Genomic DNA, 14,136 nt, shown 5'->3' with positions numbered 1-14,136 from the left:
AGGACTTCTAAATAAACTGCCTTTCAATTTGACGTTTATTTGACGTTGAAGCAGATATAAGAATATGCAGATATGCAAAATATATCTAATATGCAGATGTAAAAAAGCTGAGATTAACTATATATCTCGATGCAAATACATGAAAAAAAATGTTAGCAAAAGTAGTAATAATAAATAATATCAACTTACCTTTTAGTTATATTTCTGAAATATTAGTTTTTAATGTGTTTTTTTCTCATATAGTACAAAAAATAGAAGGCAAGGTAAATAAAATGAAAGGTGATACGAGGTGATTTAACTATAAGAATTATATGATAAAATTTTATTAGGATCTTCAAAACTGAAAAATAAGGATAACGTATAATATACATAGAAATTATAATTTCCATCGAGAAGTTAGTGCGGGAACCTTTACGCTGTGAGTCGATCATGCGCCTCATAGCGCGCCATTAAAATATCGATATCTTGGCAAAAAATAAATTTACGAACATTTTCATAAGCTCAAATTGTTCCTTTTGAGTTTTTTATCATTATTTTTAATTAAAGTATAAATGTTTATAGCTCAAATTTGCTTGAAACCCTTATAAACAAATTAATGTACAATTTTTTAAAGAAAATTATAATTTCAAAGGGGTATAACTTTAAAACAAATAAATAAAAAGCAATTAAACAAACTTTGTTTGAAAGCCTATTAACTAAGCTTTAAAATAAGACCTTTTAAGGCTCATTTGTATGCGTAGAAGCCGAGTTACGACCGATCAAGCTTCGAAAAATACTTATTTTGCACTAATTTTACAATAACTTCAGTCCTAATTGTTGGATTTAAGTTTAATAAACGTTTTTTTCTTCGTTTTTTATTAAAGAACAAATTTTATTTGAAACGTTTTTTATCATCTCTTTTAGTTTATGAGCCAGAGCCTTATAAACAATTTATAAACAATTAAATTGTTTATAACAATTTTTTGACCACTCGGATCGAAATCCACCCTCGAAATTCGTAATCAGCAGCCAAAAATACATAAGACACCGTTGAGTTTGTCCATCAGAATTGAAAAGGACACGGTGACCTCTATTTGGCGCCTAGACTAAACATTTTACGCCATTTTTCACCTTTGTCAAAAATATTTTGATGTTTAGAATTAAATTGCATCAAGTTGAAATTGTTAAAGAACAGACATGTTGTGTACTTGGTTTTAGTCACATATACGGCCCGATATAGTGTTAAAATTAAAACCTACCGTACCCACCTGACCCACCATACTGACCGTTTTGTGGCGGTAGACTGGTGGTAAGCTGAGGTAGATCGTGTTCAGAAATGTGTAGATCAACTTTCGCCTCTGTCAACTTTAGTTTCTTTCCCTTTTCTCCATTGATCTCCTCTAATGGTCTAAACAGTGCTCCGAACAATATACACTCCAGGATGATTCCTCCTATGATCAAAATTGACCCCCTCCAACCGTACGCTTCAAGCAACTTGGATATGATTGGAGCAAATAGGAAGGTACCGAATCCGGAACCGCACACTGCTATGCCGGTGGCTAGGGAACGTTTCTTCTCAAAATAAGTGGTAACACTAACGATAGCAGGGAGGTAGATCAGCCCGAAGCCTGTTCCCGTACCAATACCAACTGTGAGGCACAATGTTAGCACATTTTTTGCGTAAAACGAGCTCACTAGACATGCTGAAGCTAGTAAAGAACCAGCTATTGTAACTGTTCTGCATCCGTACCGGTTGACGAAGTAGCTGGATAATGGCCCTGAAAAAAAAAACAGCGTGCAAATTAACAAATTAATATAATGTTCACTTTCGGTACTGTTTATTATGGCAAATACTGTGTATTAGTATGGTATAGTTAGCCCCAAACTTAGACATCCAAAGTGAAAGTTATCCTCCAACACCAAATTGTTCTATATGGTCCACATAATGTTCAGAAAAAAGTCACACCATTTTGAGCGTCGGATTTGGGGGGGGGGGAGAGGGGGAGAAATCTGCAAATTCGTAGTTTTTTACGTTTTTCGTCAATATTTCTAAAACTAAGCGGTTTAGCATGAACAACCCTCTACACAAAATTGTTCTACATTAAATTTGAAATAAAAAAGGCCCTATGCATAACCCGTCTAAAATGAACGGTTCCAAAGTTACGGAGGTAGTATAGTATAATCGGTCCAAAAAAAGGCCTAACCCAGACATCCAAAGTAAAAGTTTTCCTTCAACACCAAATTGTTCTTTATGGTCCACATATTGTTCAGTAAAAAGTTACATCATTTTGAGCGTCCGGTTTGGGGGGGAGATGAAGGAGAAGTCGGTGAATTAGTAGTTTTTTACGTTTTTCGTCAATATTTCTAAAACTGTGCTTTAGCGTAAGGAATGTTCTATAGAAAAATATTCTATATAAAATTTAAAACAAAAAAGGTTCTATACATAATTGTTATAAAATCAACGGTTCCAGAGTTACAGAGGGTGAAAAGTGGAGGTTTTCGATACTTTTTATATTTACTGATTTCTCCCCCCTCTCCCCCCCAAACCCGACGCTCAAAATGGTGTGATTTTTTTCTTAACATTATGTGGACCATATAGAACAATTTGGTGTTGGAGGATAACTTTCACTTTGGATGTCTGGGTTTTTGGTATAGTTATATTATAAATATTGCCCAAAAATATAAAAAGTATCGAAAACCTCGACTTTTCACCCTCCGTAACTCTGGAACCGTTGATTTTATAACAATTATGTATACAACATTTTTTGTTTTAAATTTCATCTAAAACATTGTTGTATATAACATTGTTTACGCTAAAGCATAGTTTTAGAAATATTGACGAAAAACGTAAAAAAACTACTAATTTACCGACTTCTCTCCCATCTCCCTCCCAAACCGGACGCTCAAAATGGTGTAACTTTTTACTGAACAATATATGGACCATATAGAACATTTTGGTGTTGGGGGAAAACTTTTACTTTGGATGTTTGGGTTAGGCCTTTTTTTGGACCAGTTATACTATACTACCTCCGTAACTTTGGAACCATTCATTTTAGAAAGATTATGCATAGGGCCTTTTTTATTTCAAATTTAATGTAGAACAATTTTCTATAGAGGGTTGTTCATGCTAAACCGCATAGGTTTAGAAAAATATTGGCGAAAAACTTAAAAAACTACGAATTTACCGATTTCTCCCCCCTCTCCCCCCAAACCCGACGCTCAAAATGGTGTGACTTTTTTCTGGACATTGTGTGGACCATATAGAACAATTTGGTGTTGAAGGATAACTTTCACTTTGGATGTCTGGGTTATGCCATCTTTTGGATCAACTATACTATACTATATATTTATATGTTGCTCTGAAGCTATTTCCTTGTGGCATTTTTATGATTAATTATTTATATGGGAAATAAGCCACAATTAAAACGAAAAAAATAATTTTATTAACGTTTCGACGCCCAAATCGGGTGCCGTTGTCAAAATACTTTGTAATATTTTGTATTTTGACAACGGCACCCGATTTGGGCGTCGAAACGTTAATAAAATTATTTTTTTCATTTTAATTGTGGCTTATTTCCCATATAAATAATTAATTATATATTTATAGTCAAAACCCGAAATTCAGGCACTCCTAGGTTTGACTAGGCATTCCTCAGGTTTGACTTACGATCTTAGTCGAAGCCCGAAATAAATTACAGTTTCGGCCTTTGACTAGTCAAACCTAGGAGAGACTAAGTTGGTCAGGCAAAGGTCGAAATTTAATTTTATGAAATCGGGGTTTGACTGGTCAAACCCCGATCAGCTACTAAAATCTCGTAATTTGTTAGATTAGGTTCATAAAAGAGAAAAAAATAGATATATGAGCTCTACAGGAGACCAAAAAGAAAGGAAAAGGCCAGTCAAAATTAGGCGAATATATACTAATCTACAGTGGAGTAGCAAAAGAAAACAGGGCCAAAGAGGGTGTAGCCTTACTAATACACCAAAGATACCAAAATAACATCAAAGAGTGTCAATATGTATCAGAAAGGATTGTCACAGCAAAAATTAGAATGGAGAAAGAGGACCTGAACATCATCAGAGTGTACGGCCCAGAAAATAGTAAGCCCCAAACAACAAGGGAAATATTCAATGATCAATTGCAACAAGTAGTAGATCAAGTTAGAGGAAAGTTGATAATACTGGGGGATTTTAATGCTCGAATAGGCAACCAAGTAATACCTGGAATTAAACAAAAACATAATGAGAATGTCAAAAACGAAAATGGAGAACTGATGATAAACTTATGCACGAATAACGAACTTCGAATAAACAACACCTTTTTTGACCACAAAGACCAACACAAATATACATTCAATAATATCCGTGGACAAAGATCTATGATAGATTATGTTGTAGCTAACAGAGATATACATCCATCAAAAATAATTGACGTAAGATGCCTCAACTCAGCAGATGTAGGTAGTGACCACAGCCTAGTATTATGTAAAATTAGAATCACCATGAAATACTTCACACCTAAGAGAGTGGCACCAACACAAACAAAAATCAAAGTCGAAGGACTAAGTACGGAATCCACGGAGTACTTATATAGAAAAAGAATATCAGAGAAGATTGCTGATAATGAAATACTAGAAAACGATAACATCGAGGAAAGCTGGGAAAAACTCAAAAGTAACATAATTAACGCAGCAACAGAATCACTTGGAGAGAGGAAAGTAACGAATCGAATACCAATATATCAAAAAAGAAAACCCCATGGTTTCGAGAGGAAGTGAAGATAAAATGTGAAGAAAAGAAGAAAGCCTTTTTACAATACAGAACACAACAAACACAACAGGCATACAACCACTATAAAAGAATTAGAAACGAAACAAACACTCTAGTCAGACAAATAAAAAGAGAACACTGGGAGAGTTTCTTATAACAGATGGAACACGACTTCTACGGAACACAAAAGAAAATATGGAGAATGATCAGAGGACAAAGAAAAGAGATGAACGAACTAATAAAAACGAAACACATTCAGTAGGAAACTTGGGCAGACTATTTTCGATCTCTGTTTGCTAAAGATAACGATAACGAACCACCAACACCTGAAGTGACAACAAACGAAGAAACAAATATTGAAGAAGCAGAGGTAACGGAAGCATAAAGGAAATTAAAAAATAGAAAATTATCAGGAGAGGTCTGACGGTCCAGTTAGCTGGGGCTCAGTCGATCGACAAGTTTAGTGGATTTGCGATTTGCGGTCGCTGGTTCGAGCCTCAGCTAGGTCATGAAATTTATAAAAAGGCCAACGCCGTAGTATAAAACTCAATAGAGTCTACGGCTTGGTCTGGAATAAACTGGCGTCTGATCGGCCTATGGAGAAGCGGTACGGGAAGGGATAAGGGCTTCCGGCTTGGTGATACTCCTCCATAGATCCCTACCGAAGGGCGTTGACGCCTAAGAACGGTGTATACACATATCAGGAGAGGACAGAATATCGAATAAACTCCTAAAGTATGGAGGACAAGACCTGACCAAACAATTATTAAAACTAATCCAAAAAATAATAGAACAAAACATAATACCACAAGAATGGAGATCTAGCATTCTAATACCTCTCTTCAAAAAGGGAGAAAAATCGGACCAGGAGAAATACAGAGGAATTTATTTATTAAACACAACACTAAAATTAACGACCAAAGTGATAACAAACAAACTGAATAAAATTATAACATTAGCAGAAGAACAACAAGGTTTTAGGTCGGGAAGATCATGCACCGACGCTATATTTATAATGAGGCAGATTCAAGAAAAATCGTTAGAATACAACAAACCGGCATACTTATGTTTCGTGGACCTTAAGAAGTCATTTGACAGGGTCAAATTAAAAGACGTTATCCATTTATTGTACGCAAGAGAGGTATCTCTACAAGAACTAACTGACCCAATTGAAGCTGGCAATGGGATAAGACAGGGAGATTCCCTGAGTCCTCTGTTGTTCAACCTGATCATGGACGAAATAATAAAAAAAGTAAGAACAAAAAAAGGATACCAAATGGGAGAAAAACAACTTAAAATAATCTGCTACGCAGACGACGCAATACTAATCTGTCAAAGTGAAGATGATTTACAACGTATGCTGCACGAATTTAATATAACCGCTAGAAAATTTAACATGTTAATTTCCCCAAAAAACACTAATAGTCTGGGCTGATTATCGGAGAATAGGCCATTTTTGGGAAAAGTTATTTACCAGCAATTTTATTGCTGGAATCGAACCTTTTGATTGTACATATTAATAATATAGGTATGCAAAGTCCGCAGATTGTGTGCTACTTTTTTTATAAACAAAATGGCGACCGAAAATCGTGTTTTTTTCAATTTGTGCTCTATAACTCCAAAGATTTTAACTTTACACCAAAAACACCCAAATAAAAATTCACCGCAAATAAATTCTTCATAAAGACGTGTTTTTCCCGATTTACTTCGACGAAAACTTTCCCCGGAAAATGCGGGTTTTTAAAACAAAATCTTTAATTTTCAACTAAAATTTTAGATAAGTAATTGTTATTCAATACTTAAATAACTTGGTAATATGAAAGCGCTTTTCGTATAGATTATAATTCCAGATGCCAATGGAAATTGAATGAACAGTTTAGCAACAATTGAATTGTTAATTAAAAATTTACAGTCGCTATAATAACCACAATAATTATGATGCTTAAGAATAACTATGATTTTTTTTTTATAAAAAGACACTATGGCTATCTAATGTACTTTACAGAATTGAAATTGGACTATTTAGGCGGCCCCAGGAATATTTTAAAATTGTAAACAATTTTTTGGATTATAAACAAATAGAATATCTCGGGAAATATTAAATTAAATTAAATTGTGAGAACGGTATTTGAAAAAGAGCACCAGTACGCTTCTTTTAAAAGAAAAAAAACGTTTAATTATGATGAGTGGTTCCTGAGATACAACCGGTCAAAGTTGACCGGAAGTTACGGCAAAGATGTAAATAATAAGATAATAATTTTTAAACCATCACCTTTTTATTTTTGTCCTCTTTCTCCACACCAATTCTCATATCTTTAAAATACTCATAACATATATTATTATAATAAAAACTATCGATAATACGTGCAAAAATTGCCAAAAATAGCAAAATTCCAATCAAAAATTAGGTTGGAGAAAATGTAACCCTTAAAGTTCAAAATCGGTGTACGTTAAAAAATGCATTTTCTCGGCTTCCCATGGAGCGATTTTCTTCATTCTTTTTTTGTTCCCAAGTAACTCGAGCAGAGCCATCGAACTAACGCATTATTAAATGTCAGACTTGCTTTTGTTTTGTTATAATAAATTAATTTATTTATTATAACACAAATTTTTAATTTGTTTAAATAAAGATTGTTTAAATAATTATACAGCTTTCAAATGAGAATATTTGTGTTTTTAACGGTAAAAGGTACACTTGTAGTAAGTTTATCTAAAAAAAGTCTTCAACTGGAAAAAAATATATAGTTTTCTTTTCTTATAAATAAATTAATCTATTATAACCAAACAAAAGCAAGTTTGACATTTAATAATGCGATGGTTAGATGGCTCTACTCGAGTTACTTGGAAACAAAAAAAAATGAAGAAAATCGCTCCATGGGAAGCCGAGAAAATGCATTTTTTTAGCGTACACCGATTTTGAACTTTGAGGGTTACATTTTCTCCAGCCTAATTTTTGATTGGAATTTTGCTATTTTTGGCACTTTTCACACGTATTATCGATAGTTTTTATTATAATAATATATGTTATGAGTATTTTAAAGATATGAAAATTTGTGTGGAGAAAGAGGATAAAAATAAAAAGGTGATGGTTTAAAAATTATGATCTTATTGTTTATATCTTTGCCGTGACTTCCGGTCAACTTTGACCGGTTGTATCTCAGGAACCACTCATCATAATTAAACGTTTTTTCTTTTAAAAGAAGCGCCCTGCCACTTTTTTCCAATACCGTTTTCATGATTTAAGTTAATTTAATATTTCTTGAGATATTCTATTTGTTTATAAGCCAAAAAATTGTTTATAATTTTAAAATATTCATGAGGCCGCCTATATAGTCCAATTTCAATTCTGTAAAGTATATTAGATAGGTATAGTGTCTTTTTATAAAAAAATCATAGTTATTCTTATGCATCATTATTATTGTGGTTATTATAGCGACCGTACATTATTAATTAACAATTCAATTGTTGCTAAACTGTTCATTCACTTTCCATTGGCTTCTGGAATTATAATCTATACGAAAAGAGCTTTCATATTACCAAGTTATTTAATTATTGATTAACAATTACTTATCTAAAACTTTAGTTGAAAATTAAAGATTTTGTTGGAAAAACCCGCATTTTCCGGGGAAAGTTTTCGTCGAAGTAAATCGGGAAAAACACGTATCTATGCAGAATTTAATTGCGGTGAATTTTTATTTGGGTGTTTTTGGCGTAAAGTTAAAATCTTTGGAGTTATAGAGCAAAAATTGAAAAAACACGATTTTCGGGCGCCATTTTGTTTATAAAAAAAGCAGCACACTATATGCGGACTTTGCATACCTATATTATTAATACATACAATAATAAGAATTGATTCCAGCAATAAAATTGCTGGTAAATAACTTTTCCTTGTATTTTGCTAATTAGCCCAGAGTATAAATGCATGGTTATAACAGCAGATCTAATAAAGTGTAAATTAGAGCTGGAGGGTCAAATAATAGAACAAGTCATAGAGTTTAAATATCTAGGCATCACACTATGCAGCTACGGAAAGCTTGAAACAGAAGTGGAAGATCAGGTGAATAAAGCAAACAGAGCCGCAGGTTGCCTGAATGAAACAATATGGAGAAATAAAAACATCGGAATAGAAGTGAAAGGCAGAATTTACAAGACAGTCATCAGACCAATAATGACATACGCGACAGAAACACGACCTGATACAGAAAGGACAAAAATAATGCTAGAAACAGCAGAGATGAAAACATTGCGAAAAATCGATGGTAAGACGATGTGGGATAGAGCTAGAAGTGCAGATATACGAAGGAGATGCAAGGTGGACAACATTATTAACTGGGTGAAAAGCAGAAGAGTAGAATGGAACGACCACATAAGCCGAATGACAACAAATAGAGTAGTAAGGACGGCGAGAGACGGTTCTCCAATAGGAAGACGATCAGTGGGAAGATCACGAAAAAGATGGAATGACAACTTACTGAAGGCACATTGAAAAACAGACAGAGTAATGTCTATATAAAAAGAAGAAGAAGAAGGTTTATAAAACGTCATTTTTAATTTTAATGTTTATTATTTTTATATTATCGTAATTAAAATAAAAGAATAGTGTTTATTCTCATATGTTGAGGCATTATTTAGAGTTGCATAATACGTTAGACCTATTTTACACTTAGGTACATAATTTTAAAGACCATTTCTTATTGCAGATTGCAGTAGCATTTTATATAGCCTTGTCCTCCAAATTTAGAATCTTTTGTACTAATTTCTCTTAGGGACAGCTTAACGTCTGGAACATCTTCGAAATTAAGAAAATTCTCTTTGCATTCTCTTATTTGATTTCTTGAAAAAATAATGTTTATTGTTCCGTATCTCGTACCAACTCTATATAAACCGTCAATTGTTTTAGCTTTTATGATACCCAAAATAGTTCGAGCATGTCCTTTGGCTATACCAAAGCTGGGGATAGGTATTGTTACACAGCCAGAAAAAATTAAAATAAATATAGGAAAGGAGATTGAAGATCTTCATGCCCAGGCTAATACTATGAAACAAAATAAGTAAAAAAAAATTCCTCCAATTTCGATCGGAAAAACTGTAACAATACCTATCCCCAGCTTTGATAGAGCCAAAGGAGATGCTCGAAATATTTTGATTATCATACAAGATAAAACAATTGACGGTGTATATAAAGTTGGTACAAAATACGAAACAATAAACAAACTTGTTTCAAGAAATCAAATAAGAGAATGCAAAGAGAATTTTCTTAATTTCGAAGATGTTCCAGACGTTAAGCTGTCTCTTAAGAAAAATTAGTATAAATGCTCTTCAAAAGTGTAAAAAGTCTAACGTATTGTGTAACTCTAAATGCCATAATGCCTCAACATGTGAGAATAAACAGTATTTTTTTTTTAATTACGATAATATAAAAATAATAAACATTAAAATTAAAAAATGACGTTTTATTAAACCTAATCTAACAAATTACGACATTTTAATAGCTGATAGGGGTTTGACGGGAGATAAAGGATCGGACTTAACAACAATACATCAATCGATCCAAAAGTCAACCTCACCTGAACGAGTGGTAGTCTATAATTACCTGGTGCCTCCTGCTACATAACAGACGAGGCTCTGGCGACCGAGTATGAGCGGAATAACCATACAACAGTTACAGGGAGTCAAGGAAATGTGATCCCTACAACTCACCAACCCGCCTGGCCAGCGTGGTGTTTTATGGCTATTTTCCCCAAACTAACACTGTCGAACTTACAACAAAGCGGAAATGGACCCCAGGTGGGTAGGAGAAATCCGGAGTCCCACATCGGGAAACCGATCTGCCTCATAAATTCTGGGGGAGGCAAAAGCTCGACAAGAACGAATCAGAGAAAACGGAAAAAGAAGGAATGCAACAGAATACACATAGCGATATATAATATCAGATCCATGGCTCAAGATGAAAAGCTGTACGAACTCGAAGAGGAGTTAACTAAAATCAAATGGGACATTGTAGGATTGTCAGAGGTCAAAAGAAGAGGAGAAATGTGTATAGAACTAGAATCAGGAAATCGCCTCTATTACAAAGGAAAGGAGGACGAAACATATGGAGGAATAGGATTTTTGATCAAAGAGAAAATTAAACAAAACGTAAAGAGTAGGATATATCATACTAGAAATTAACAGGAAGACAAGAATGAAACTAATACAAGTATATGCTCCAACAACAACACATGATGAGGAAGAAATTGATAACTTTTATGATGACATCACCACAGCAATGGAAGACAAAAATATAAAAACAACAATCGTTATGGGAGATTTTAACGCAAAAATCGGAAAGAAAATGGAAGATTCAGAAAACAAAATAGGAAACTACGGACTTGGATCAAGGAATATTAGGGGTGAAAGACTACTAGAATATTTCGAACAACAAAACCTTCATGCACCTTCATACTTTAATAAGAAGCCAAACCGAAAATGGACATGGGTCTCCCCAAATGGGGTGACAAAAAATGAAATAGACTACTTCCTCTGCCAAAATAACCAAAATCTTCGAAGACGTAACTGCACTGAATAAATTCTCAACTGGCAGCGACCACCGCATACTACGAGCCAAAATAGAAATAAGCAAACTAGAGACGCAGAAATCTAGAAGAAAACCAATGGCTATTGACCATAGCTTCTTCTTCTTAAAGTTCCATCTCCTAGCGGAGGTTGGATATCATAATGGCTATGGTCACTTTGTTGGCTGCTGCTCTGAACAGTTGTAATGAACTACAGTTAAACCATTCTCTAAGGTTCCTCAGCCAGGAGATGCGTCTTCTTCCTATGCTTCTTTTTCCTTGGATCCTTCCTTGCATAATAACTCTCAGCAGCTCATATTTCTCTCCTCTGGTAATGTGACCCAAATATTCTAGTTTTCTTGTTTTTATACTGTTCATAATTTCTAACTCCTTATTTAAACGTCGTAGCACTTCAACATTGATAATCCTTTGAACCCACTGAATTTTCAACATTCTTCTGTAACACCACATTTCGAACGCTTCTATTCTTCTTATATGTTGCCTTTTCAATGTCCAAGCTTCCATTCCGTATAGTAATATAGAAAATATGTAGCATCTTAGAGCCCTCAATCTGAGAGGCAACTGAAGGTCTTTGTTTGTAAGCAGTGTCTTCATTTTTATAAATGCTTGCCTTGCAGTTTCAATTCGGACTTTAATTTCTTTGCTTTGGTCATTTTTGTCATCAACCCAGGTTCCCAGATATTTGTATGTCTTTACTTTTTCTATTTGGGTTTGCTCTAGTATTAACCTTTCATTTCCATGTTGTGTTTTTGAGACAATCATAAATTTAGTTTTTTTCTTGTTTATTTTGAGTCCATATCGAATGCAATAATCGTTAATTCTATTTAACAATTCTTGTAGCGACTCGAGGGTGTCTGCCATTATAACGGTGTCATCAGCGAATCTTATGTTATTTACTGTTCTTCCGTTTATAGAGATTCCATCACTTAGTTCCGCTATCGCTTCCTGAAATATGGCTTCACTGTACACGTTAAACAGTAGCGGCGACAGTACACAACCCTGTCTTACCCCTCTCTTTATATCAATATTCTCGGACTCTTGTTCGTCTATCTTTATATTGGCCTTTTGATTCCAATACAGATTGATGATAATTCGTAAGTCTCGTCTGTCTATATCTCTGTTTTTCAATAATTCTATTAGTTTTTCATGTCGGACTCTGTCGAACGCTTTTTCGAAGTCGATGAAACAGGAATAAATATCCAGGTTCATATCTAAGCATCTTTGAGAGAGGACATTAAATGCAAACAATGCCTCTATTGTTCCAAGTCCTTTGCGGAACCCAAATTGGGTATCATCCATATCATTTTCTAGCTTTTTGTATAATCTTCCATGAATCACCTTTAGAAATATTTTGAGGGTATGGCTTATTAGTGATATTGTCCTATAATCTGAACAATCTTTGGCATATATTGTTTTAGGTATTGTTACAAAGGTGGACACCAACCATTCCTGAGGTATTTTTCCGGTTTTATATACTTCATTAAACAGATCCAGTAGTACAGGTAGAGTTTCATCGTCTAGACATTTTAGTAATTCTGCAGGTATTTCGTCTGGACCTACAGTTTTTCCGTTTTTTGCGTTTCGTATTGCTTGTTCGATTTCCTCCATTATGATCTCTGGTCCCGTTTCGCTATCGATTTCTTCCGGTTCTTGTCTATTATCCTCAAACAGATCTGTTATGTACGCCTTCCACTTTTTTAATTTCTCTTTGACTTCTATAATAATTTTTCCATTTATGTCTTTAAGAAGGCCATCTTTCTTTTTTCGCTGTGTATTTGTGATTTCCTTTATTTTCTTATGCATATTATCATGTTTTTTAGAATATTCCTCTATTTCACTGCATTGATTTGTCAGCCAGGTGGATTTGGCCTCTTTTATTTTCTTTATTATTAACCTCTGTATTTCTTTGTATTTTGCCTTATTCCTGCCTTTATGTTTTCTTCTTTCCTCCATTAACTCTAGGATTTCTGAAGTCATCCATATCTGTTTTTTTCTTATTTTTGTCTGTAATATTTTCTTTCCTGCCTCTACTAACGTTTCTTGTATCATGTTCCATTTGTCATTAACATCTGTTGTCTTTATCACGTCTTGTTTGATTTTCTTTAAGTTATCATTTATTTCTTGTTTTAAACTCTAACGTATAGGTTCTTCTTTTATCTTTGAGACATCGAATCGCGGTATATTTGTTTGTTTTTGGATCTTTTTTAATTTTATCTTCATTACGCCTACTAGTGGATTATGGTCTGAATTTATGTCAGCTCCGGGGTATGTTCTCACAGACTTTATAGTGTTTTTATATCTGGATTTGATTAAAATGTAATCTATCTGGTTTCTTACAATGTGATCTTCCGAATCCGCCGGTGATTTCCAGGTTCTTTTAGGTAGTTTAAATAATGTATTCATTATTACCAGCTCCTCGCTTTGGCAGAATTCGACAAGTCTGTCCCCCCTTTCATTTCTTTCTCCCAAGCCAAATTCTCCCACACATCCATCCACTTTTCCTTTTCCAATCTTGGCGTTGAAATCTCCCATCACCAACAATATGTCATCTTTTTTTGTGGATCTTATGATTTCGTTCAATTGCATGTAGAACCTTTCTATCTCGGCCTCATCTTTATCTGCAGTAGGTGCATATAATTGGACAACGTTTATCTTCTTAGAGAATGTTTGCAACTGAATCATCATCAATCTCTCTGACTAGGGGGTAAAACCAACGACAGATTTGTTTGTCTCTTTGTCTACAAGTATGGCAACTCCATATCGGTGTCTTGGATCATTGTTACCAACATAATACATCATGCCGTTGTTTGTG

At 34.2% G+C, this 14,136-nt stretch overlaps 1 protein-coding gene across 5 annotated transcripts in view; it reads right to left on the bottom strand.

The window, feature by feature from the left end:
* The window catches only part of LOC126882130 (monocarboxylate transporter 5), a 681,181-nt gene that overhangs the window by 264,408 nt on the left and 402,637 nt on the right, over positions 1-14,136 (bottom strand). For 3 of the 5 annotated variants that reach the window (XM_050646979.1, XM_050646980.1, XM_050646976.1), the window contains exon 4: positions 1,239-1,757. In XM_050646979.1, coding sequence (XP_050502936.1) covers positions 1,239-1,757 — 519 coding nt within the window. The remainder of the gene's footprint in view (positions 1-1,238; positions 1,758-14,136) is intronic. The other 2 variants (XM_050646977.1, XM_050646978.1) reach the window with 2 other exon arrangements.

Source organism: Diabrotica virgifera, chromosome 3 (assembly GCF_917563875.1).
Source record: "Diabrotica virgifera virgifera chromosome 3, PGI_DIABVI_V3a".
NCBI lineage: Eukaryota > Metazoa > Arthropoda > Insecta > Coleoptera > Chrysomelidae > Diabrotica > Diabrotica virgifera.
This window is presented reverse-complemented; position numbering and strand designations above follow the sequence as displayed.